This window comes from Stylophora pistillata, chromosome 12, assembly GCF_964205215.1.
Source record: "Stylophora pistillata chromosome 12, jaStyPist1.2, whole genome shotgun sequence".
NCBI classification, from domain to species: Eukaryota; Metazoa; Cnidaria; class Anthozoa; order Scleractinia; family Pocilloporidae; genus Stylophora; species Stylophora pistillata.
Window position 1 is genome coordinate 4815001 of NC_142530.1, and position 26494 is coordinate 4841494.

The window sequence follows — 26494 nt, forward strand, 5'->3', positions numbered from 1 at the left end:
AAAGACAGAGATGAAGACTATGAGCTAGAGGGGAACAGCCAAACCGATACCCAGGTGGTGATGCCCACTGTTGATGTGCCCACTGATGACGTTATCATAGTCGGTGACAATTCCACTGAGGAAGAGCAGCAAAGCAACTCAGAATCACATTGCAAGTAAGTCTCTCATTGGTACACACACTGGACGTGTTTGGGTGAACTTAATTTTTAATAGAGAATTTGTCTCTGTTTAAAGAAGGAAAACTCGTGACACCTATTTTTGACACATTCAAATCTTCCGCTCAAACCAACACGTCCTTTACTTGATGTAACATATGAAAATTTTTCTTTTCAGGATCGTAAAGATAAGGAGAGTGCAAGTTATGAAGGATATGATAAATCTTTTCAAAGACAAAGCTGTCGTGGACACCACTCTTAACGTGGTCATGATCAATTCTTTCGGAAAAGAAGAGGACGGACTGGATAATAGCGGCGTTTTCCTTGATGCACTATCTGCGTTTTGGAACTCTTCTTATGACTCGTGCACTATTGGCGAAGATGAGAGAGTTCCAGCCATCAGGCACGACTTTCAAGTTGCTGAGTGGGAGGCCATAGCCAGAATAATTGTGAAAGGGTATCAAAAAATTGTTTTTTTTTCAATTAAACTGGGAAGAGCCTTTACAATAGCCTGTCTCTTTGGCGAAGAAGCTTTAAAAGAAGATATTTTGCTTGAATCGTTCCTGGCATACCTCAGTGGTAACGAAAGAGAACTGGTTAACCTCTCCCCGAATGGGAAGCTGGAGGAAGAACAAGAAAACGAATGGTTAGATGTTCTGGAACGCTTTGACTGTAAGACTGTTCCCAAAGTGAAACAAGTCAAAGATGTCGTATTAGAGATTGCCCACAAAGAGTTCATTCAAACTCCGAGATATATTGTAGACAGCTGGAGCACACCGTTGTCACCGCTACACCGCCAGTTTTCATCTCCAGATTGCCTTCTGGAAATCTTCGTACGGGGCCAGCCAACCAACAAGAAGATCATATCACTTTTCGAAGCAAACCCGGAGACCAGAGCACAGGAGGAAGCCTTATCCTATTTGAAACGCTTTGTTCGGGGAATGGAAGATGAGAAATTAACAAAGTTCTTGAGATTTTGTACTGGCTCTAATATGGTGTGCGTTGAAAAGATCACCATCAATTTCAACAACCTGGAAGGTGCGGAAAGGCGACCAGTCGCACACACCTGCGGAGCAGTGCTGGATCTCCCTGCCACATATCCATCCATCCTTTCCATTGTTCCGAGAGGAATGGAACAACATACTGTCCTCAGAGTATTGGGACATTGACTACGTTTGAACTCGCAGTTAAATCTGCACACGAGAACTACGTCATTGCTGTGCATCTCGGAATACTTGGCAATCCTAAATAGGGCTAATTTTACACAGTTTACCCTAACTGGTGTGATTATTACAAAGCGAGTTGTTTAAAGGATGTTTCACTTTTATTCAGAGGAAATTGCGTTATTAATATCAGTATTACTCGCTGTACTTATTCAGTAAAGTAAACGAAGTTATAATTAAAGGAAGCTTTAGGGTATTTTTCGTGTTACCGTTCCAGTTATAGCTTTTAGATTTGAGAGGAATTGGCATTTCGATGCTTATTGCATTTATTATAAAAATAATTTATATAGTACTTACTGAATGTTGAGGCTATTCCTCAACAAGGTTTTATGTTAGTCCTTTCCGTTCCTTATTTTTTTTGCATGTCAGTAGACCACAATCCTTCAGTAGTATTTTTATTTTTCTTTATTGAGCCCCTTTACGCACGTGGAAAAGCGCTTGTGAATGAGTTAGGTACGTAAAAACTGTTTTCTTTTCTTTCCTTTTCCGCCTTTCATCATGTGGTTTTTACGGCTCCCTGAGCCTCGTAATTTATGATGAAAGGGCGACCGGATGGTTTTGTAAACACTGGAATTCTTCGCCGTCATTAAATTCGTTGGGTTAATGAGCCGTTCTGTTGTTATTCGCCATCAACGCCGCTATATGTGTCCGAACCGGACATTGTTGTAAAAACCACATGGTTGTCATCGCTTCTTGCCGTGGAATTTGTGCTTATTTACGCTGTATGTGACATGTAACTGGAGAATCGCCGATTCATCGAAAGAAACCGCCGTCGTTCAATATTTGTGTCATGTCGGAACGTGGAATTCTCCATGAAAGGTTAGAGTCGCTGGATAGATCTCGCCGAGGACATTTGTCGTCAATTACAGAGGTGTGTAAAACGCTAGATGAAAGTCTTAAAGATTTTGGAAACATTGTTGAGGTACGGACTCAACAAACTCAACTTAATACCGCACGGGAGAAATACTGTGCATGCTGTGATAAATATGATGATTTGCTTGACACTTCCTGTGAAAAATATCAGAGTGTTTTGAAAGACCGTGACACTCAACGCGTAAGGGTACAAGCTTACAATGAAAACATTGAACAATTTGTTATTGACGCCTCCGAATTCTACAATGCTCGAGTGACTGAAGAATTAAAGGAGAAAAGGGAAAATTCCCAACCGGAATCTGTGAAATCCAGAAAAAGCTATTCCTCAAGATTAAGTCTATCTAGTTCGAAAGCGCGCGAAGCTAAAATCCAAGCAGCAAAGGCAGCATTAATGCAGCAACAAGCTGAAGAGAGAAGCAGAAGGACAGTTGAGCTGGAGGTGAAAAGGGTCGAGATGGAAATAAAACGAACTCAATTGGAACTCCAACATAGACTGGAACTAACCAAATTGGAAGCTGAAAAGGAGGTTGTGGCCGCAAGGGATCAGGCAGAACTAGCCAAACTTGAGGTCTTTCTGGCAGAACAAGAAATATCTGAACTGACCAATGAACAAGAAGGTATTAAATGGTCTCCGAAAGTTGAAGAATTTCAACCAAAGAACAATCTGATGCTACCTCCGGAAGTGCCAATCGCCTCTTTCCTTTCAGTGATTTCTATTAGCCTTACTCCTGCGCCTGTGTCAGTCAGCAACCTGCCTCTCACATCTACACCAGCGGTAGAAAACCCCGCAGCCACTACCTCCATACATGCTTCTGGGGGAATCTGCTTTAGTGATCCACTTCCGGTTCCAAGAATAGAACTTAAGCCAGTCACTGGTGAGAGTAATGTGTCCAAACCCATCAGAGGTGATTGTCAAAATGAACCTAAATCACAACCATTGACTCCTGTGACCGCTATCAGTACGTCCTCTTCAGTCACGCCTAATGTGTCTGGTGCAACTGCGAATGAAAGCCTTGCAGCGATTATGTCCTCAATGGAGAGGAGAAGCGCTTCCCATGATCTCCCTCATGTACGAGTCCAGAAGTTTGATGGCTCGCCACAACAATATCCCGCCTTTCGTCAGAGGTTCAAACAACTGGTCGATGCAAAGCCACTTGATGATGCTGTCAAAATGACCCGCCTATTACAATTCCTGGAGGGACCGGCGCTCCTCGCCGTTCTACGGTATGAGCCATTACCAGTTGGTTTATCAAAGGCGCTCAGGACATTGGAGGATCGTTTTGGTCAGCCATTCAAAGTGGTGAGAGCATCTTTGGAATCCCTCACAAAGGGACCTGTTATACAACCTAATGAGAGGGACAGCTTGCAGCGATATGCAGATATGGCTCAAGTTAGTTATGATACCCTAGAGTCGATGGGATATTTGAATGAAATGAATACAGACAACCTTGAGAAGGTCATCATGCGACTTCCTAAGTGGATGCAAGCCAAATTTGCTGAACGTTTAAAGCGCCTAGAGAGTGAGGGTCATGTAATGCCAACCTTCAAAGATGTGGTGGATTTCCTTAAGGAGCGAGCGTTTGTCTTGAATCATCCTTTCTTCAGTGATAGAAGTCCTGAGAATGCAGTTACCAGAATCAAGCCTAGAGTAAAGCCGCCTTTGATGCCTAAATCCCCCTGTTATGTCAACATGACAGCAGTAAAGGATGAGTCTTGTCCAATGTGTCATCAGCCCCACCGCCTATACCGGTGTGAGACATTTAAATCCAAATCTCCTAAGGAACGAAACCACTTCATTAAGCAGCACAACATATGTTTCAATTGTATCAGTTCGTCTCTACACTACTCAAAGAATTGCAAGTCAGCCATTAGGTGTAAAGTGGAAGGCTGTGTAAGGGCACATCACACGTTGTTACATCTTGTTGAGCCTAAGGAAGAGGTTAGGCAGGGAACTGTGAACCAAAACGATGAGGTCAATCGGGACTCGTTGCCTGACCAAGGTTCATCATTCAATACTTCGACACGTTCAGTCGGCACAGCCGTTGATTCCTCAGAAGTACTACTTCAAGTCATTCCAGTGAAGGTAATAAGCAATGGCGGCCGTCAAATCACGATCTATGGTCTTATTGACTCAGGGTCTGACATAGCCATGGTTAACCCTTCTCTTGTGAAGTTGTTAAACATTGAAGGAACACCAAGCAAGCTCTCTCTCACGACAGTGAACAGTGCTGATGTCGAAGAGAAAGGGATGAAGGTTAAGTGTAAAATTGCATCATTGGATAGCCAGAGTGACCATGTGATTGCCGTGAATTCTGCATGGGCTGTAAAGGATCTTACCATTCCCTTGAAACACACAAAGTTGTCGAGATCTGTAGAACAATGGCCACATCTACAGGAAGTGCCTTTCCCAGAGGTGGAAAGAAAGAAGATTTCTATCCTACTCGGTACCAACATCCAAGAAGTCTTCGTACCTCTTGATGTAAGAAAGGGAAACCGTAATGAACCACTCGCCATTAAGTCGTGTCTTGGTTGGAGCATACTAGGTGGCTCCTCAAACCTACAGTCCCATAGCCAAGGACAAGTTAACCTCATCGGTGGTGAAGATCTTTCCCTAAACAACCAGCTCGAGCATTTCTGGAAGATTGAGTCCTACGGTGCCACAAGGCCTGAAACCAAACCATTATTTGTGGAAGATTAAAGAGCTCTAAAGCTCATTGACAACTCAATCAGCCTGCTAGATGGCCATTACCAGATGGGCCTTCTGTGGAGAGATGACAATCCTGTACTTCCTTACAACCGACCTCTAGCCGAAACAAGATTACAGTACTTGAAGAAGCGCTTCCTTGGCGACCCTGAGCTGGAGGTTAAATACAGAAATGTGATTCAGGAGTGCGTAAATAGAGGAGACGCTAGAAAACTGAGCCAAGAAGAAGCTGCTGCAGTCAGTAATATCACGTGGTACATTCCGCATCATCCTGTAACAAACCCTAACACGCCAGGGAAAGTGAGGGTAGTGTTTGATGCCGCCGCAAAGTTCAACGAAATGTCTTTAAATGATCAGCTATTGCAAGGGCCTTGTCTTACAAATGACCTTACTGGGGTCCTAATCCGCTTCCGTGAAGAAGAGGTTGCCTTTTCCGCGGATATAGAAGGTATGTTCTACCAGACCAATGTGACGCAAAGCGATACTGATGCGCTGAGATTCCTGTGGTGGCCTAGTAGCATCAACGACCCACCAGAAGATTACAAGATGCTGGTCCACATTTTCGGTGCAAAATCCTCGCCCTGTTGCGCCAACAAAGCTGTAAGTATGACTGCACAAGACAATGAAGGAGGATACTCGCCTGAAGCCATCAGAACGATTCGTAGAAACTTCTATGTTGACGATGTGTTAAAGTCCGTTCTAACCACAGCACAGGCTGTTCATCTGACAACTGACCTAACTAATTTGCTAAGGAAAGGAGGTTTCCGGCTCACAAAGTTTGCGAGCAATAGTCGAGAGGTATTGCAATCTATCCCGTCAGAGCTGAGAGCAAATCCACTACTAGACTTAGATCTAGATCAGTTACCATTAGAGCGAGCATTAGGTGTGTACTGGGCTGCACAGTCTGACACTTTCAAGTTTAAAGCTGTTCAGGCGGAAAAACCGTCCACCAAGCGAGGGGTGCTTTCGATCGTAAGTTCTTTGTTTGATCCACTAGGATTCCTTTCACACTTTGTGTTTTCCGCCAAGCTTCTGCTGCAGGAACTCTGGAGAGAAAACTCCCTTGGGATCGGCAAATTCCGGAACCGTACCTCTCTCAATGGCAACGTTGGCTGGCTGAACTACCACATGTTGTTGCCATTGATATCCCAAGGTGTTACAAGACTCAGTCATTTGACAACACATCGACCGTCCAGCTTCATAACTTTGCCGACGCATCCAGACGCGGTTACGCAGCAGTTTCATATTTGCGTTTCGTCAATAAGGAAGGACTGATTCATTGTTCCTTTGCCATGGGAAAAACCCGCAATGCTACCATTAGAGAACTACAAGCCGCAGTACTAGCAGCCCGTCTGAGCAAGACAATATTGAAGGAACTCGATCTACCAATAGATCAAACCTTTTACTGGTCCGACTCAATGACATCTTTACAGTATATCAATAACGAAACAAGGCGTTTTCAAACCTTTGTCGCCAACCGTGTCAAGGAAATCCTTGAAACAAGTCTTCCAGAGCAGTGGTACCATATTCCCGGTGTCCTAAACCTTGCTGATGAAGGTTCACGAGGTGTTAGTGCTCAATATTTTCACGCTGAATGTCGCTGGTGGTTAGGTCCAAAATTCCTTTGGGAACCTGAATTTCCGTGGCCAAGTGTGTTAGTAAAGGATATTCAAGATGACGACGTGGAATTACGGAAGTCACCAAACGTTATGTTCGTCTCACATGCGCCGCAGATTGACACCATTACTCTCATGGTGGTCCCACCTACTGAGAGTAATGTCATGGGTGCTTCGTTTCGTAAAGAGAGTTCGAAATGAAACTCCAGAGTATCCTAAGTCAAGTACACTCAAGCTGGTAGAATTGCAGCAATCAAGTCGAGAAATTGTGCGTTTAGTTCAGCGACAACATTTGCCTGAGGAGTACTTGTGTCTGAAAGAAGGCAGACAAGTGAAACGTCACAGCAAGTTAGCTAATCTCAGTCCAATCTTGATTGATGATGTTATACACGTGGGAGGTAGGATTCATCGCGCACCAATCGCCTTCGAGGCCGTACACCCAATGATCCTTCCAAAATCCCATCACGTTTCCGTCTTAATAGTTCGCTACTACCACCATGTACTAGGTCATGCAGGCTGCGAACATGTATTATCCGTAATCCGTCAGCGTTCCTGGATCATGAGGTGAAGAGCCCTCGTGCGCCGCGTTGTAGGCAGTTGTGTGAGCTGCCGCAGACGTAACTCGCCTCCTCTTCAACAAGTTATGGCTGATCTTCCCAAGGAGAGGTTAGTACCTTACCAGCCTCCGTTCACTTTCACAGGTCTGGATTTTTTCGGACCGTTTTACGTGAAGCGAGGTCGCAGTGCAGTGAAAGTGTATGGCTGCATATTCGTGTGCTTCAATAGCCGAGCAGTACATATTGAAGATGTCAGTTCACTGGAAACGTACACTTTCATCCAAACCTTGGTTCGATTCATCTCGGTTCGTGGTTGCCCAAAGGAGATATGGTCGGATAATGGTACAAATTTTACTGGTGCTCAGAAGGAACTTCGTCTGTCGGTTCAAAATCTGAACGAAGAACGCATCAAGAGTGAGTTACATTCTCGTGAAGTAGAATGGTACAGCTGTAAACTACCAGAGTGGCGTTTTCAGCCTCCTACCGCAAGCCTCATGTCAGGAGTTTGGGAAAGGCTCATTAGAAGTGTCAGGAAAGCTATGAAGGCTGTTCTCGGTAGTCAGGGTGCGCTGGTTAGTTTGGAGACGTTGCGTACAGTCTTTGCTGAAGTCACATCAATCTTGAACAGTCGTCCTATTTGTCCTTCCAGTGACGATCCCAGTGATTTAGAGCCGCTCACTCCCAATCATCTTCTGCTACAACGCCGAAACCTAGTCGTGCCTCCTGGGGTTTTCGTTCGATGATAATAAAAATTATCGCGCGATAATTTCTATTAATCGCGCAATAGTTTCCATTTATCGCGCGATAATTTCCATTTATCGCGCGATAATTTCCATTTATCGCGCGATAATCTCCATTTATCGCGCGATAATTTCCATTTATCGCGCGATAAATTATCATTTATCGCGCAATAATCTCCATTTATCGTGCGATAAAAAAAAATGTGTCATGTCTCCTATGGGCCACCGTAAGCACGTGCACGTGAACAGGCGACTCACAAATAGCAGCTGTACCATTCTTGTTTTTTCATACTCATTGTCTGTGAACATCTAGAGTGCGTATTTCTTCTCGGTTAAGTATCGCCGCGAACTGTTGTGTAAGAGCTGGAGATTGTTCTTTGGTCGTTCTATTCTTAATTTTTTTTCTGGGTATCGTTCCGTAAGAAAAAAATTGACAGAATGTGGTCAAGTTCGGATGCAGATATAGGCTTTCAATTCTATGGCTTCCAAACCTATTTCTGCCACTTAACGATGTCAGTGTTCATTTCAAAGCAAAAAGGATTTCTATTTGAAAATGCCGATTTTTGGAACGTAATTATTCGTACTAAAATGCTTTTAGCTCAAATAAGTAGCCAGTTAGGACAATGCAAGCAAGGAACTGTTCATGTAAGTAAAATTTTTCTAGATCGTTCTTTCCCTGTAACATCATTGTATCATATCAGAAGAATGCGTAATATTTTCTAAGCATAAGCCTCCACCAGGTGTTTTTAATTAAAAAAACACTAAAGTACTCAAAAACAGTATATCCTCCCCTGTCCAAGCGTGTATTATTTATGCGAATAAAAGTTGACAGCAACGTCAATTATGGATAATGACTAATACATTTTACGATAAAGGGAGATCCGAGGACAAAATTCATAGCGTTCATTGACAAAACAAAAATCACCATCCGCGACCTTGTTATATCTATCACACCTTGGCTATATATTGGTAAAATGACCAAACACCGGTATAGAAGAGGCCCACCCATTAAAATTTCACAAGATGGGCAATCCTTAACCCAATTAAACAAAGACAACAGACAAACTGGTCTAAGGAATGAAGGGGATGGGTTTCTTAAGAAACTGTTGCACCAAGTGATATGCGCAGGAAAATCGATTGATAGAAACGTCCTAAAATCACAGCCTTGTCAAGTGTGTATTGTGTTCTTCTACGAATAGATTTCCGATGAGACGGATCGACCTTACTAAAGACGAGTCAAGTCGCCCCTTGCAAATTGTGTAGATTTGTCTAAATTTAATGCCCTAATCTAAAGCTTAATGTAATGTACTGAAGGATCTTCGATGACTTCGACTAAACTAAAAGGCGCGTCGAGTCGACCCGTGCGAATTGTGAACGCTTAAGTGTGTGTTGCCTTCTTCTACAAATCGACTTCCGATGAGACGGATCGACTTTACTTATGGCGAGTCGAGTCGACCCGTGCGAATTGTGTGCATTCGGCAACATTGAATACCTTAATTTAACGCTTAAGTTTGTATTGTCTCCTTTTACGAATCGGCTTCCGGTGAGACGGATCGACTCAACAAAAACCGAATCGAGTTGATGAGTGCGAATCGTGTCGATTCGTGTACATTTTCTGCCCTTGCACTGTATTTAATATCCTGAAAATGGACCTCCGGCCTTTTCACGCTTCCAGAACGTAATAGGTTCAAGTTGTCATTTACTCTCTCACCATGCCACTAAAATTCATTCATAAATTTGCTCTCACCCCTCAACTTCCGGTATGTTAACGTACGATTTGATTCCCGGTGTGACGATTCGTCTACGACCGTAGACGAATCGCAACAGTTTGGGTGTACTGGACATGTATGTTGATTTGCTGTACTCAGGAATGAGTTCTTTCAGTTGTAGTCGATTTTCACGCTCGCTTAACCCCGATAATGAATGCTCATATTCACCGTGAACGCCAATCAGATCACTCTCTAAACCATAAGTTCAAAAGTACATAAAATGGAGATGGTCGTCTTACAAATAGATTGCTATTAGCTATGTCATCTTTCAAAACAAAATCATCCATACTGTTGGTTTTCCCTTGGTTCGCGGCTTCTAAAATTGTGTGATAAAAATTTCTATGATGACTATATCTATTACCACAAATAGTGGTAATAGATATGATTAAATAGAAAAGAAGAAAAAAGGAGAAATTACGATAAAGCATTATAGGAAATACAGTTCACCGCTAGTTTAAATTAATGGGAACACCTCAAATCAGAAGAGCCTGCATTACCACTGATTAGCCAATTGCAATTGGAAGTATTCAGACCTTACGTAAAAAGGACGTTAATGTTTAGCAGGATCCACGGATAAATGTCTTCCTTTCAAATTTACCAGTGTAAAAAAACTCCTTCATATTCATTTTTCAATTAATCTGCATTTCTCATATATGATTTTCAAATATAGTTATTCGCGTATAAACTATAAGAAGGCTATGCTTGTAAATAGGGAGGGGTTCTGTAAGCATTGTCTCCCTTTTTCCTTAAATATTAACACTTAAACGACGACGAGCATATAAGAAGCTTCATTGACTGTTTTAATAGTCATTTTAATGGTAGAAAATTGACAGTGGGCGAGACCTTTAAAATGAATAACACTCTTGGGTAATTTGGTAAGATCAACTAAATTGAAATTGCAAATTGGCCACCGCAAAGCGTTAAAACGCTGATGTTTCGAGATTAATGAATTACTTTTCACCGGAATAATTATTTCGAGTGTTTATAAACTCCCTCTCATTTTCATTTCTTAATTAATCCGCATTTAACATGTATATTTTTCATATACAGTCATTTGTGTACTAACAAAAAGGAGACTCACTGCTTCCGGAAAAGAGATAAAAAATAAAAATAACAAGAAAACTATAATCATATCTACTACGTTTCATTACCATGCACTCTCTCTCTCCATACTAAAAAATATCGCTCAAATATCGCCGAGATATCGCGACAACCGCGATATTAGGAGATTATCCTTTTCATTACTTTTGCACAGTATTGTATGATGTAATAGGATCAAATTAAAATAGTTATATTGTAAGCTTCTGGTATGTTCCGGAAAAGCGTTTGTAAATATATATGAGAACTTGGTCGTGTACTTGGAGTAGTTCTTGTTGTCGGGAGTGACCGACTGTTTGGAAAGCTTTACCAAGAGAGAGGAGTGCGTGCAAGATCATAAATTTCAAGGAGGTTTGGAGAAAACTCTGAGTAAGATATCAATCATCGCAATCCCCTACTGATATTGCCGAGTATTGCTGAACATTTCAAAGAAGCCCTATATTTTTATTTAATATTTGCGTTGTTAAACAGCCATTGACTCCCAACATATTTGCTTGATTACGCATGAAGAAGCATTGTGTATTATTCACTTGTTGCAGTAGTCTTCTGGGTATAAGCCGTGGATGGTTTTCGAGTTCATTTCAAACATGATCGGCCGTCGATCGATCAATGACTTTTAAAGGCTTTACGATCGGCCGTCGATTGGTCAACGGACTTTGTTTGACTTGTTGCCATGCGTGTGAACAAGTGAATAATGATAACGCTTTTCCACGGGTAATCAACGGATATCTTGGGAGCCAATAGCTATTTATTAACTATTGAACGTTAAATAAAAATGTTTTACAGTAGGTTTATACTGACTCTACTGGGTAAAAGCCTTTCATGGTGTTCAAAGTTCCTTTTTTTTTTAAAACACCATCAGCCGTCGAGGAAATGAGAGATTGGGGAGAGTGAAACGAACAATTTCAAACGATATTAACCTACGAACACTCGTGAACACATAAAAACTAAAATTTTAATCCCATGGTCATTTGCAATTATAATTATTTTGGACGTTGGCGAACTGACTTTAGAAGTTGGCGAATCGACCTCATATGATGGCGAACTGACGTTGACAAACTGACACGTTGGCGAAACGACCGTTTACCTTTTGAGGTACCGTACCGATAATAATTGATTGTGAACTAAACGATGAAAAGTTTAGTTCAATTTTGGTCACATTTTTGGAGGGACTAAGCTAACTACATCGATGCCAAACGTAATGGCAAAGCACAGCCTGATTTAACGCATAAAAATGGATTGATATAATAGCCAATAGCTTTCATCGACATTCATTCGAAAAAGAAAACTTCAAATATAACATTTGATAGCGAGGTTAAATGATGATAAATCATCTCACCTGATTTGCACTTAGCGTTTTATAGTTTTGGCGCCAGTGCGTTGTCCCAGGGAGTCTGGGAAGCAACCCCTCTTTTTATTTAAAGTCGCGAAGAATCCAATATTCAAAATAACGGTCAGCCAGACATCACTAAAAGATCTATAAGAAGTATTGAATGTCCTACGAATGTTAAGTTAAAATTTCGTAAAACTCTTAAATGTTATTCAATATTTAAAAAAATCTGTAGTTGCTTTTTAGTTTGACTTCCTTTCTCTGGCAACCAGTACAAAAATAAACAGCAACCATACATCAGAAACCTTCAAAGCTACAGTAACGCTTCAAAACGAAGCGAAAATCGTCACTAATCTACTGATTTTACAGAAACCTCCCGTGCACAAGAGAAAAAAAAAACCTGGCTAAATTTCTATCACCAAAACATCATGTGCAACATTCCGAACATGCATACAAAGACATGTATTAAAGATTTCCTCAACATACTCGCTTCACCTATTTCAAATTCCTGAACACGCATCAGACGTAAGAAACCTGCGCATAAAAGACGGCGGGGGGAAAGGGTAGACGTGGGTCACTTGAAACCCACTCTAATTAATCTTTGCCGTTCACAAAAGGTACAAAGTACAGTAAAACCAGGAAGCAACACCAAGCTTTTCCTTGAGCTGCAACACGACAAAGGCTCGAGCAATGAAATTTGTGTGATAAATTAAATACTAAGAGTGCGAAATGGGTTCCCCACGGAAGCCCTTCGACCAATCACGATTAGCGAGTAATTAATTTATAACTTGACTCGTGACTATGTGAGCTGGAGTAGCCTATTTCCCGCAAAAAGATAGTCTAAAGAATAAAGCGTTCAGTGAAAATGCCTTAAGATAGGCTCACCCTGGGAATCGAACGCTCCAAATAATGGCTCCTGTCACAGCCTATTATCTTTGTGTTCATTTGATCTCGGGAAGGTAAAATATTTTCCTCTTATTCTCTCTCTTAAGTAACAAGGAGTTGCTATAGACTAACCATATCGAAAGCACTATTCGATGTAAGGTTGAGAGACTTTATATGGCCATAAAAAGGTCAAATTACCTCTGAAGGAAGACACAAAAATATCTGTGGCACAAAGCTAAAACTACAGCTTGAAAATATATACAGTTCCCGCACGCTCGAATTGCCTGGAAACATTAAGAAGAAGGCAACGCTTCTAACGGATCTGCGTACGTTAAAGATGAACCTAGTTCAAGTGACCACTTCTTGCAAGAAAAATTTCTCTTGATCACAGGATATATTGGACCTGTCTTAATTGCCACGCAATGTTACTTGCTTCTTCAAATCCGTGCACTCACTTTGAAATTTAACTTATCGCTTATAAACTTATCGAAAGAATGCAGACTGGCCAGGTGTAAAGGAAAGGAATTAATAGTCAGCCGAGTCTGTGGAGCAAAGTTGTCCATTTTGGCTCAGTGAGTATCTATGAACCTAAGGGACGCTATGTACACAATGACAGAGGGGTCTGGGTGAGTCACTTCGACCACTTCACCTCTCCCTCTTCAAAAAGCCTAAGGGACTTAAGACACTCAGCGACTCAGCGTATTTTAAGTATCATTTGAATGTGATACTGACTAATCCGTGGTAAATTCACGTAAGCTGGACTTTGAAACTAAAGTTTGACTGGTCCGAAAATAAAATAACTAACAATCAGCTAGTTTCTAGTGTACATAGTCAACAGAGTCACCTCATCGATTTTATATTTCCTTAGCGTCTATCACAAAAATTAACTTCATGTACGTAGGGATATGCATTCAATATGTATATGTACGTAATTTAAGGAATCGAACGCTCCTAAATAATCTGTACATCTACAGTGATAAAATGAGTATTTCAGCGACGGCAATTGTTTGTGTGGTGTCCTGTGGACAACCGGGGCTATACGCAGTGGTCAGGTGACCGACAGAGTGTTCGTGTATGTGAAAAAGAGCGGGAGTTCGAAAGGTGACGGTGTGTTGTTCAAGTTATTGACCTTAGTGGATTCTAGGAATATTACATTGGTGACGAGGATGGTCCAAATATAAGTGAGAAGCACTTACCACCATTGGATTTATCCGGACTAGCTCCGCAAGTCGCGGACAAATGGCGTAAATAGAAGCGCGCGTTCGAATATTATGCCGAAGGAAAGGGCATGGACAATGCTCGTAAGAAGACGTCTCAACTTTTACATTTCGCCGGTATGGAAGTGCAAGACATATTCGAAGACTTTCAAGATCCTGGTCTTATCCCAGCGAGGGTGATAACGCTTGTAAGGTCGCTATTCGCAAGCTGGATTTCTACTTTCGCGTCGAGGAGAATATTCCTTACGAGCGCCATGTTTTTCGCCAGCTGTCACTGCAGGAGGGAGAGACCGCTGACCAGTTTATGGTACGCCTAAGAAAACAAGCTAGGAATTGCAATTTTGGAACGAGTTTGAACGACAACTTGAGGGATCAGCTGATTGAGTTGTTAACGGATTTTGAGCTAAAGAGGACATTGTTGGAACACAGGAATATTACACTGGAAGAAGCTTTAGATAAAGCTCGTGCTTGGGAAGCGGCTGGGAGACAAGCAACAAACATGACTGTAAACCCAGTGGTAATGAAGGAGACACCGTCAATGCAATCAAGACGAGACAAGGACAAAGAGATGATAAACCCAGAAAGTGCTACAATTGTGGAAGAGAGGGGGATCTGCCCATTGCTAGGAGTTGTCCAGCAAAAGGAGAGAAATGTGCAAATTGTGGGAGGTATGGTCATTTTGCTTTGTGTTGTAAGGCACAGAGTGGTAATTATGCAACTGGAGGTAAACCGGATCAGCGAAGCAGGGATTCTGATAGACGCCAGTCTTACAATGCTGACTTCGTGGGCGATCAGAGCGCATCTGACAGCGAGGAGAACTGTGCTTTTCCATTTGCAGTTACCGAGAATCAAGGAGAAACATGCAATGTATCCCGTCTCAAAGAACCAGTGCTGGAATTGAATATTAATGGCATTACAACAAGAGTACTCATTGATTCAGGGTCAGTACGTAACCTCATAGGAATGGAAGAATATGAAGAACTTAAGGCCCAAGGCCTTAACGCGAAGATGGAGGACTGCGACAAGCTGTTGTATGCGTATGGCGGGAGACAGTTGGAAGTGATTGGCCACGTTAAAGTTGAGATCTCGGTAGGTGATAAGAGGATAGGTTCGCACTTGGTAGTCACTAAGAGTGGAAGGTGTCTGCTGGGCCACGAAACCTCACAAGCTCTGAGTCTGCTTTGTACTAGTTCGAGCGTCAGCAGTCAATTTGTGGAGTGCAATGTCGTTGGCGAGAACTTAGCCCTAGTTCTTCAGGCTAAGTATCCAACAGTGTTTGTTGGCGTCGGCAAGCTGAAAGATTACAAACTGAAACTACACATCGACTCAAAGGTGACACCAGTGGCTCAGAAACCAAGGCGTGTCCCATTTGCACGGGGAGAGAAAGTAACTGCGAAAGTTGAAGACCTCATTGCTAAGGATATAGTGGAGCGAGTAAATGGGCCGACGTCATAGGTTAGTCCTGTGGTGATTACGCCAAAGGCATCAGGGGATATCCGGTTGTGCGTAGATATGAGGAAGGGAAATGCAGCTATCATTCGTGAAAGGATACCCATCCCGACGGTGGACGAGGTGTTGGGAAATCTCAATGGCAGTGCAGTGTTTTCAAAATTGGATATTTGTCTGGGATTCTATCAGATTGAACTAGATGAGGACTCCATAATATAACCACATTTGCCACACATGATGGGTTATTCAGATACAAGAGGTTGAGTTTCGGCGTAAACTCAGCACCTGAGAAGTATCAGCAGATAATAAGACAAGTGGTCTCTGATATCGGTGGGATTCAGAACATTGCCGATGACTTGATAGTGCATGGCAAGAATAATGAGAAGCATGACAGGCATCTTCATAAAGTCTGGCAGCGATTAGAAGAATCTCACCCTCAACCCTCAGAAGTGTCAATAGCCCTTATCGCATTTACGCCCACTGTACGAGAGCTCAGAGGACTTTGAAGTTTCGAAACGAGGCTTTCGGGTCACACAGGTAAAACTTTCAAGTAAAATCGAAGCACACGGCCACGTTTGGAGGCATTTTTATGCATTTTCCCAAGGATACAGCGTGTTCTCGTCATGGTTAGACATTGTATTGCGTACGGTGCAACAGTCTATTCAGTGAATCGGCAACTGACGAGATCCACAAGATTAGGATCGAAACCGCGGTCTTGCCAAAGAAGTTCAACTATCAAACTAGAGGAGAAGAAAACGCACATAAAAAACCTCTCAAATAAAGAACTTACAAACGACCAGATTAATTTACTGGCAAAAGGGCTCAAATTCCTTTCAACACCCGCTACAAAACAAAAACAGATCAGACAACAACTATTGTGTGACTTTGATCAGTTCGCAAGGAGAATACGTCTGATTTACATGTTCCGAGGGGAGGACAAAAATACTCATCCCTGCCACGTCAAATCTAGATGGATACCACCAACAGAAAAATCAGTAGCCCTTGAAAGCTATTTAGAAGAGGGTAAAAAGTGATCTTTCAGAAATTACAAAGCGAAAAGATAATTTGCTTCCAGCCGAACACAAGGCGCTGAGGGCCTTGAAACGTGACTCTGAGTTAAACCTTAAAAAGGCCGACAAAGGAAAAACAACCGTAGTCATGAAAAAACGCGACAAAATTTTGCCGTTCCTTTCCGAAATGACAGCCATTCTTTCAATCTTCGTTTCGTGATGCCAGGACTAAGAATTTTAACCTTTTTCTAGGCAGAAAAATACGCAGATTCCAGAGTTATATGGTCAGACATGGAGTGTTTCTGGTGTTTCTCGAGAAACGTTGACCCGATAGCCTCGTTCTGAAACTGTAACTCCGCGGACCCTTTGCATTGCAGACACCAGAGTTAATAGAGGGAACTGGTAATGAAAGCCGGCGAACTTCAAACGATAAGAACGATAGGAGCCCTCTGAGGTTGAAAGTACAAGTCATGTGATCGCGAAGGTGCACACATGCAAAACAAGATGGCGGATGGAGTAGACGATCTCTTGCTATGGGGAGACGATTTCGAAGTTATTTTAGACATTTTAGAAGGTGATGAAATAGTCAAACAGCAGTTTTTAGCAACAGTTAACAATGTAAGTTCCAATTGTGCTAATTTACGTGTCTAATCTTATCTTTATATTCTACCGTTCGCTCGGATATATATATTTGTGGTATGGCAAGTTACTCGAGTTACCTGAAAAAAATTTTACACCCAAAAATTTTACTTTGATATGCATGTCCTACCTTCAATGACTGATCAGTGTTTCTGTAGAAGCTAAGAATATGTTTTACACTGAATGTCTCGTTTAATATAAGAAGTACTTGCTGGAAACAGCTCTGAGTTCAGAGTATCACATCGAATTTTAGCTAGTTGTTGCAATATGTTGCACGAATCGTAATTTTTCTTTGTTTGTTGTAGGTCCAGCAAAATGAAATTATCTGCAAAGACTGTGGGAAAAAGTGTAAAACCAAAGGAGGTTTAGAACGACACAGAAGTTTGAAACACAGCAGTCTTCACGAAGGATCTATTCAGCCTTTAAGTCTCAGCATACTTGCTGAAGTCGTGGCCTCCGCAATCAGGAAAATAAATGAAACTGAAATATTTACAGAAAGCTTGAGGGATAAGCTAAGCAAGTATTCTTTTCAACAGCCAGAGGAGGGAAGTTTCGAATTCACTAGTATAAAATCATTGTATGATAGGTTTTTAAAGAATGAAATATTATGCAACAGTTCCTGTAAAGTCTACACAGTTTTTCACTGGACTGTCACAGAATGCTGCCACATTATTGTGAACTTAAGTTGCCAACTGCCTCATTGCATACTGTAAGAGAAGCAAGAACTCTAGTGACAATTATCCCACCACTATAGTATTATCTGAGAGGGAAAGGGCTGGCTTACAATACCTAGGAGGTTATGTGCTGCATAATTTGTACAAGAAACATGCAAGAACCGGTACTTTGGAGAGCCAGAAAGCTATGGCAATACTAAAGGCTGGCAAACTTGACTGTATCAATGATTCAAAGGAAAATCTGATTTCAAGTTTGAACCGTGGTGGGCTATGGTCAATTAGAGAGCCAGCTCGGAAGATTTTTGTAGTGGCAGAACACTATCTCCGCCAGCTAGCTCAGAAAGTGGCTTCACAAGGAATTGAAACTGTTACAATAACTCTCAAAGCTACTAGTGATAGTGATGTTCTTTCTAGCTATGGATTGATCATAAATGATCAAGGATGTATTGCATGGCATTATTACTTTGTATGTACGGGTACGCTCATTCTCCTTCACAAAGGATTTGATTGAGAAAAAACAAGATCAAAATGAAGCAAACAAAGGGGAAGCCTCTTCGCAAGGACATTAGTCGGAGTTGCTAGGAAAATGAACAAGGGAAGCAAAGTTAAAGCTCTCCATTTATATTTAATTTACTTTTGTGGACAACAAATAGCAAAGTTGTTTTACAACATTATTTAAAAGAACCTAGTTTCTAATGTTTAGTTTCAAACAATGCGACAATGCCAAAGTAAAACTTTCTCATGTGAATGTGGAACTTCTTGTAAATACAATCATAGCTTTTTTGAATGGAATTTGGAGGATTATGAAAAACTACTTATGAATTATTTAATTCTATAAACATTTTATCCCAGTAATCACTGTTTGATTGTGAAAAAGTGGTCTGTTATTTAATACTGGCATTTGTGGATGGCGTGCCAATGTTCTTTTCAATTTCATATTAAAAAAACACTCCCTATGCTTTCTTTCATCTTACATTTGTACGACTGCAGAAGCAAGGCTTCAACCTAATTGGCATTGTGTAGTTCCAGAAAATGTCTATTCTCCGGTTAAAGAAAGGGTTGAAAATTATTAGGGATGGGGGGATCTCAAAGGCCAAAAACTTCAAGGAAATGTATGAACCTTAATTGCAATTTCCAGAGTGTTGGGAGGGGGTCTTAAGAAAAATTCCTTCTGTGGGAGAGGTATGGATGATATTTATAGAAGTACATATGGCAAAAAAACTCAAACCTCCCTAACGAGGTTTCTAGTTTTAGTCACACAAACTTGACTTTTTTGTTGACCCTGACAAACCTAGAATTCCACTGAAATTTCTTACAAGCAATCTGAAATTCTTTTTCGCATAGCCAGATTCTGGAATTCCACTCATGTGCAACCTCAAAAGGGACTCACCCGAAATTGTAGTTGTCTTCAACAGGGTGGTGTATTTTTTTAATAATTTCCCTATTCAGCCGAGTGACTAGCAAGACACAATTGAGGAAAATTAATGATCAAGGGAAAAAAATTCTTCTTTTGTCAGGAAGTTTCAAAATTCTGTGCCTGTGGCAGTCATTCTAGTACACAGCATTTTTACAGTTTGACTTTTTTACGGCATGGCAACTTGGCATCGGTAACCTGTTCCCAAGATTTCTTCCTATCTTTTCTTCCTTTGGTATTGCCACTCTGACATGAAATGGATCTCTCTATTCTAATTGTGTTACTATTGTAACCAAACTGATGAAGAACTGAAACCTGTAACAAAATGTTGATTATTAATATGGATGATTTGAGAATATAACCACAAATGATTTGGAATAATTTGAGTAAGGAGATATTTGTCATAGATTATTTGTCATAGATTATCATTTAAAAAAAATCCAACTGCCTGTGCACTGATCCTGTCAGCCACATTTAAATTATTTCTAAACCTGTCAACAAATAAAAAGCATAATAATAATTGGAAATAGCTTTCTTCTAACATGTTGGACTGAAAGCGATACTTACATATTTCAATGTCCTCGGGTTTGAAGTGTTTCTCGCAAGCGTGTACTTTGTCGTTTTTTATCTGCTACCTGAAATCCTGGTCGATTTTGTGTGCTTTTATTACTTCTCCGAGCTAGTTGTTGCGCCATTTTGGATGAGCCTCATCTTTCGCGACAGGCAGCTTAAAAATTCCTATTCCCTTCGATCTTTTACTCGATCCGCAGCCAAGGACGGAGCAGTTGACCCCTGGCATCACTTGTGAATCCTTTTAAGATAATATTTCAATTAGATTATTTCTAGATTATCCGTAAAAAAAAGAATAAACTTGAAGCAAGGCTACTCGCTGGTCGCCATCTTCATATTTTATGCACCTTCGCGGTCACGTGACATGCCATAAACCAACACAAAGAGTTCCATCGTCTGAAGTTCGCCGGCTTTCATAACCAGTTCCCTCTATTAACTCTGCACAAACTTGACTTTTGTGTTGACCCTGACAAACCTAGAATTCCAATGAAATTTCTAACAAGCAATCGGAAATTCTTTTTCGCTTAAATACAGTAGCATATCTAGATTCTGGAATTCCTCTCATGTGCATCCTCAAAAGGGACTCACCTTGCAATTGTAGTTGTCTTCAATAGGGTGGTGCATTTTGTTTAATAATTGCTCTATTCAGCCGAGTGACTAGTAAGAGACAGGTCAGGAAACTTAAAGATCAAAGGAAAAAAATTGTTTTGTCAGGAAATTTCAAAATTCTGTGGCTGTGGCAGTCATGCTAGTACACAGCATTTTTACAGTTTGACTTTTTTTGGCATGGCAACTTGGCATCGGTAACCTGTTCCCGAGATTTCTTCCTATCTTTCCTTCCTTTGGTATTGCCACTCTGACATGAAATGGATCTCTCTATTAAAAAAGAATAAACTCGAAGCAAGGCTACTCGCTGGCCGCCATCTCCATATTTTGTGCACCTTCGCGGTCACGTGACATGCCATAAACCAACATAAAGAGTTCCATCGTTTGAAGTTCGCCGGCTTTCATAACCAGTTCCCTCTAATAACTCTGCAAGTTGCGGCTGACCATGCCGACAAGAGGCATCAGGCAGCAGAGAAATGCATACAAAAAGGAGATTTTGTGTTACTGGAGAAGAGGAAGGAGAATAAATTGTCACCACATTACGAAAAAGAGCCACACCAGGTGATAGCACGTCAAGGGGATCAAGTCCAGTTTAAGTCACCTCAAGGCATGCAATACAAGCGAAAAATTCAGCATGTCAAGGAGTTTGTACACCAGCTACAGAGCCAAAGAGACCGAGCCCTGCAGAACCTGCAGAAGTACCATGTAAACAAGGGTGTGGACAAGGACTCACATCCAGCCCAGAGATGGTAGCCAGTGCATGGCCAGTGGAGGACCAGAGCCCTATCCAGCCACAGCTGTTCCTAAGGAGATCAGGGAGAGTCACCTGACCTCATGAGAGACTCAGTGACTATGTCACCACCTGATGGTGGTTATGGTTTTCAAGTGACACTGACTTTGATCGTATTGTACTTACAGTTTTCTATTTACCCGATCTGACATTGTTGACATTTTTCATGCTATTTTGTTGAAATTTATGTCAGAGTTTATGAACGGAGAAAGAGGAAGATGTGGTGTCCTGTGGACATCCGGGAATATACGCAGTGGTCAGGTGACCGAGAAAGTGTGCGTGTATGTGAAAAAGAGCGGGAGTTCGGAGGGTGACGGTGTGTTGTTCGAGAAATTGACCTTAGTGGCTTCTAGGAATATTATAATTTCTTTGTTTGTGGGTGTGTATGTGTGCTGTTGGTATGATAATCAAGTTCATTCAATATCTGATAGTTAATTATCAGATATGATAACAAGAGAGCTGAATTGTCGCGTGTAAGCTCATTTAACGGATGTATACCACGTTTAAAGGGGAAGAAATTGATAGTCATTTAAAGATTTAGTGTTAAACTCTTTAAATATTGTGGTAATGAAAACTTCCACTATTCACTTACGCAGATAGTTACCTTCCTCCTGTTTGTTTGTTTTTCTTTTTTGTTTTTTTTTTGTTTTTGTTTTTGTTTTATTTGTTAGTGGGTATGTGTGTGTGCGTTGTTGGTGTGATGATCAAGTTCATTCAATTTATCAAATACCAATAAAAACTAAGTAGAGCCTTACTTGTGTTACTTGTAACATTATATTAAATGAAGATTTCTATGATTTAATACCACAAATAGTTACCTTCTACTTTTCTTCTCCACTCTGAAAACAGAAGAAAAAATTAAGAATTATGATCGAGTAGGAATCAAAGGCTCTGTGAGCCAACTCGTGAATTGGATAAGCCAATGTAATTTACGTGTCGTGAATAGAAATTGACGTTTGGTTTCCATACCGCTAAGGTATGAATCGTTCTAAGAAGTGTTGGACTCGGGTAAATGAGCGTTTTGAGGAGTCTAATGTGAAATTAAATTAGGCCTCAGACAGAAAATATGGTCTGAGTAGGAGTTAGTGTAAGGTCATCACTGTTCCAAGATTTTACCAAAACGTTTGTGGAAAAAAAGTTCAAAAGAGCGCCGTTTTGTTTATCAAAAAACTATTGTTGCAACGTTCAGCTAGGCATTTAATTGCAATATAAGCGTAGGGATAAGCCTATAAAAGCTTACATGCGCTGATGGGACACTCGAACATAAGGATAAGCATATAAGCATAAGATTATCAAAAGGTTGCCTCCTTTTTATGGCTATCCTGTCTAGTGAGTCACGCCGTAGATGGCCTTGTGTTACTACCACAATCATAGTAACTTTCCCTGTTACGAAGGAGTGGTTGGATCAAATCTGCAGCGCGAAAGTAACTTTGTCGTTTTGCCTAACCACCCGTAACCGCCCGAGCCGCGCGATTAGCTCGCGCGAGAACGCTTTTCCCTCTACCTAAGCAGGATTTTTCCCCTATTAAGCAGAATTTTCTCCTCAAAGTTCCTCTATAGTTTGGAAATCAATAAAACAATCAGAATACGTCGTTTACACATATATTTTGATGGCTTTATGGGGTACTAGAGGGGCATCATTCTGTGCGTTCATACTAAATGATGAAATTTGAAAATATGGCATCCGCTCAGCCGACCTTCAAAATTTTCCAGTCAGAGTTTTCGTTTTTTTTGCGATTGATTTAGACCTTGTTGAACTCAGAATATAAAGTAGCTACAGAATACTCTCCATGGAAAATAATGGATATCAAGGTTTTAAAGGTGACAGAATAACCTCTCGAGTCAACCACAGTACGATTCTCTCTTAAGCCATGCGAATTGTGGACGTAAATTGGAAACCGAACTTACGGACTTCAAGCAGGGCCTAGCGACAATATGACGATTCCATAGCCCGGTGAATATTATGTTAGAGTAAAAATGTGTTCAAAAAGTATAGTGTGATAGAAGATCTTCGTAGTTTTTCAGAATTTTCAACATAACGCTACGCAATTTTCTGGCCATTAATTCAAGTGAACAACAACCTAAGCATGATGTATTTTACCGCGCGGGCTTTGTACACGTAAGAAATTCGTGCGTTTTTCGCTTATAACAGCAAATCAAGAACTGAATAAAACTGTCGTCTCGAAATATTTCTTGGTCATTTTCGTCTTGCTTCCTACTGACAGATTCCATAAAACTTGAGATCTCTTCGCTCAGGGACACATTTGCATAGTCCTTTTGAAATATGACCCGCGTACCTATTTGCACACATACGCAACCTATCGCTTAAATTTCTTTCTTTGTCTTGGTTTTTTTGTTTTCGGACACAATAATCATTTTCCTACAGATATACACTCAAAAACAGAAGCATTGACGCCATATATGAAATATATGCTGCAAGAGACAAAAGTGTAATCGGAGATTGGTCAAACTTTAATTCACGGATGAAAAATGTATAATTTGGCCTCTTTTAAGATTATCATTGGCTTCTTTTTCAACCCCAGCATTATTCTTAGCAACAAAGGTCGCACTCGTTTATTTATTACTCGCCAAAAGCTATTAAATACACTAAAAAGCCTCAAATCGAGAATAAGATTACAGGAATCGATCAATCAAGTGAGTGGACGAGTGCTAATCTTCACATAATATCTATAACTCGCGCATGTGCGCAATTCACGAGTTAAAAAGGATCTGAGGAATTCAAGTCACTGAGCGTATTTTAATTCGCTAACTCTTGAATGCGTAATCTCTCGTATAATGGACTTGAAAACCAAAGTTTAAATAATCTAAATTAAAATAAAAAAACGTTTGTAGAGAAAACAAATAGATTTTAAATTCCTGACTGCATATCACACATAGGAAAGACACTCATAACAGAATATAGGTTATGCATAAGGACGATATGCAAACAATAGGTACAGTAAGAGAGCGGTTTGTGGGTTGAGTCAGTTATCCCATATCATATCTTCCATTATCATAAGTCACTAAGTACATGAAATTTTGAATAGTCTATAATAATAGAGTTACGGACAGAATAGTTGTTAGAAGTAACTAAAATCATTAGTAAGTAAGCCGTAAATATACGCTCCACCTGTATTTCAGCTGAATTCGAATTTTATCTTACTTTATTCAGCTAAGCCTCATGCCATTCTCGTGACAAGGGACACAGTTTTGTTTTCATACAGACCGATCTAGACCCGTAAATAACCGTTTTGTTAGGAGTTGCATTAATTAATATTTCTGATGCTGTCGCGCAACATACCCTGCAGGTAATAGAGGAGTACTCTATTTGCAAGCAAGAAAACAAGGAAATTTCGCTGGAATACCTTTCACAATGGGCTGCATCTTGACATCATATCAGTTAAGGTGCGGTTATCAACAACGCAAGCCCCAAACATGCATTGACGCAAGGGTTAAATTTCGGTGAAGAACAACAATGAAATTGCGGAGAATAATAGTTATAACTTAAGAGTTGTAAGTTGTTCTTTGCATTACTTTTGCACAGTACTGTATGATGTAATAGGATCAAACTAAAATAGTTATGTTGTAAGCTTCTGGTTAGTTCTGGAAAAGCTTTGTAAATAAATATAAGAACCTGGTCCCGTAGTTGGAGTAGTTGCTGTTGTCGGGAGTGATGACGGACTGTTTGTAAAGCTATACCAAGAGAGAGGACTGCGTAATAGATCATAAATTTATTTCAAGGAAGGTTGGAGAAACTGTGAGTAAGATATAAATCATCTCAATCCCGAACTGATTTTGCTGAGAGTATACTCGTGCATGATAAAACCTGAATGATTGCTTATGTTTGCAAAGAAGAAGGATTCTGGAAATAGCTCAGTTTTCCCTTTTATTGTATCTCTCAAAGAAATGAACGTTTACCATAAATTAATCATGACATGTCTTGAAGTGGATTATCGCTGAACATTTCAAAGAATCCCTATATTTTTATTTTAACATTTGCGTTGTTAAATAGCCTTCACTCCCGATATATTTGCATGATTTACGCCTGAAGAAGCGTTTTTTTACTATTCACTTGTTGCACTCGTCTTCTAGTTGTAGGCCATGGATTCATTTCAAGTTTTTTTCAAACACGATCGGCCGTCGATCGATCAACGACTTTTAAAAGGTTTTACGATCGGCCGTCCATCGGTCAACGGACTTTGTTTGACTTTGTTGCCGCGCGAGTGAACAATTGAATAATGATAACGCTTTTTCATGGTAATCAAACAGATATCTTGGGAGTCAATAGCTATTTAACAACGGAACGTTAAATACAAATGTTTTACAGCAGGTTTATTCTCTATTGGGTAAAAACCTTGGATGGTTTACAAAGTCTCTTTAAACCCGATCAGCCGTCGGAGAAATGAGAGATTGGGGAAAGTGAAACAAGCGCTTTCATTGTTTTCGAGTTGTTAGAATCTCTGATTAAAAATACCAGGGCATTCAAATAAGCGTAGCTACTTTTAAGTGCACATGGGAGGTTGCCTCACCCGTGGGGTACAAGGTTTAAGCATATAATAGTTCTGCTGTGCAACTTTAACATTTTTCCCATTGGGGAAATAGAGCGCCAAGACGTTCCAGATATTTTCCAAGCGTTAGATAAGATAAGGCTTTCAATACATCAGTTAAAATGGATGGTCTTTTTAAAAACAGTTCTCTGGTAACTACGCTATCTTTCTAAATGAAATGATCCATACTTTTGTTTTTCGTTTAGTGCGCGGCTGGTGATAATGGAGATTTCTGTGATGACCATCACCTATTACCACAGATAGTTACCTTCCGGTTCCTCCATCATCTCTGAAGAGATGAGAAAAAAGGAATCACGATAAGGTATGAAAAGAAATTTTATTCCCCAGCTGGTTTGGTGGGAACACTCGTACACATAACAGCCTTCAATAACACTGTTCACCAATTGGAAGGATGCAGATCTTGCGTAAAAAGGACGTTAAAGTTTAACAGAATATGCGGAGTCATCTCGCACATTTCAAATTCACGAGTGTTTATAAACTCCCTCTCCTTTTAATTAATCCGCATTTAACATGTATGATTTTCATATAAACTCATTTGTGTATAAAAAATAAGGAGACTATGCATGCAAGGAGGAAGGGGGTTCGGTAGGATGGCTAACCTACGCTT

General features: G+C 40.6%; 2 protein-coding genes and 2 pseudogenes across 4 annotated transcripts in view; 3 read left to right on the forward strand and 1 right to left on the reverse strand.

The window, feature by feature from the left end:
• The window catches only part of LOC148718490 (uncharacterized), a 6199-nt pseudogene extending 4084 nt beyond the window's left edge, over positions 1-2115 (forward strand). Inside the window, exons 5-6 of the transcript XR_015994108.1 lie at positions 1-155; positions 334-2115. The exon at positions 1-155 is cut by the window's left edge and continues 120 nt beyond it. The product of XR_015994108.1 is annotated as an uncharacterized LOC148718490 (transcript). The remainder of the gene's footprint in view (positions 156-333) is intronic.
• LOC148718486 (uncharacterized) overlaps positions 1-26494 on the reverse strand; it is a 153811-nt gene that overhangs the window by 41787 nt on the left and 85530 nt on the right. For both annotated transcript variants that reach the window (XM_088741008.1, XM_088741009.1), the window contains one exon: positions 22138-22158. In XM_088741008.1, the coding sequence (XP_088597134.1) occupies positions 22138-22158 (21 nt within the window). The remainder of the gene's footprint in view (positions 1-22137; positions 22159-26494) is intronic.
• Positions 2169-4956, forward strand: LOC148718491 (uncharacterized). Its single transcript, XM_088741737.1, has one exon. It carries the CDS (start codon positions 2169-2171, stop codon positions 4947-4949), a length of 2781 nt encoding a protein of 926 aa, XP_088597863.1. The 3' UTR covers positions 4950-4956.
• Positions 16896-18897, forward strand: LOC148718492 (uncharacterized; annotated as a pseudogene).

What these genes read in the sequence shown, in the direction of transcription:
- LOC148718491 (XM_088741737.1), top strand. Translation starts at nt 2,169, where the DNA reads ATGTCGGAACGTGGAATTCTCCATGAAAGGTTAGAGTCGCTGGATAGA.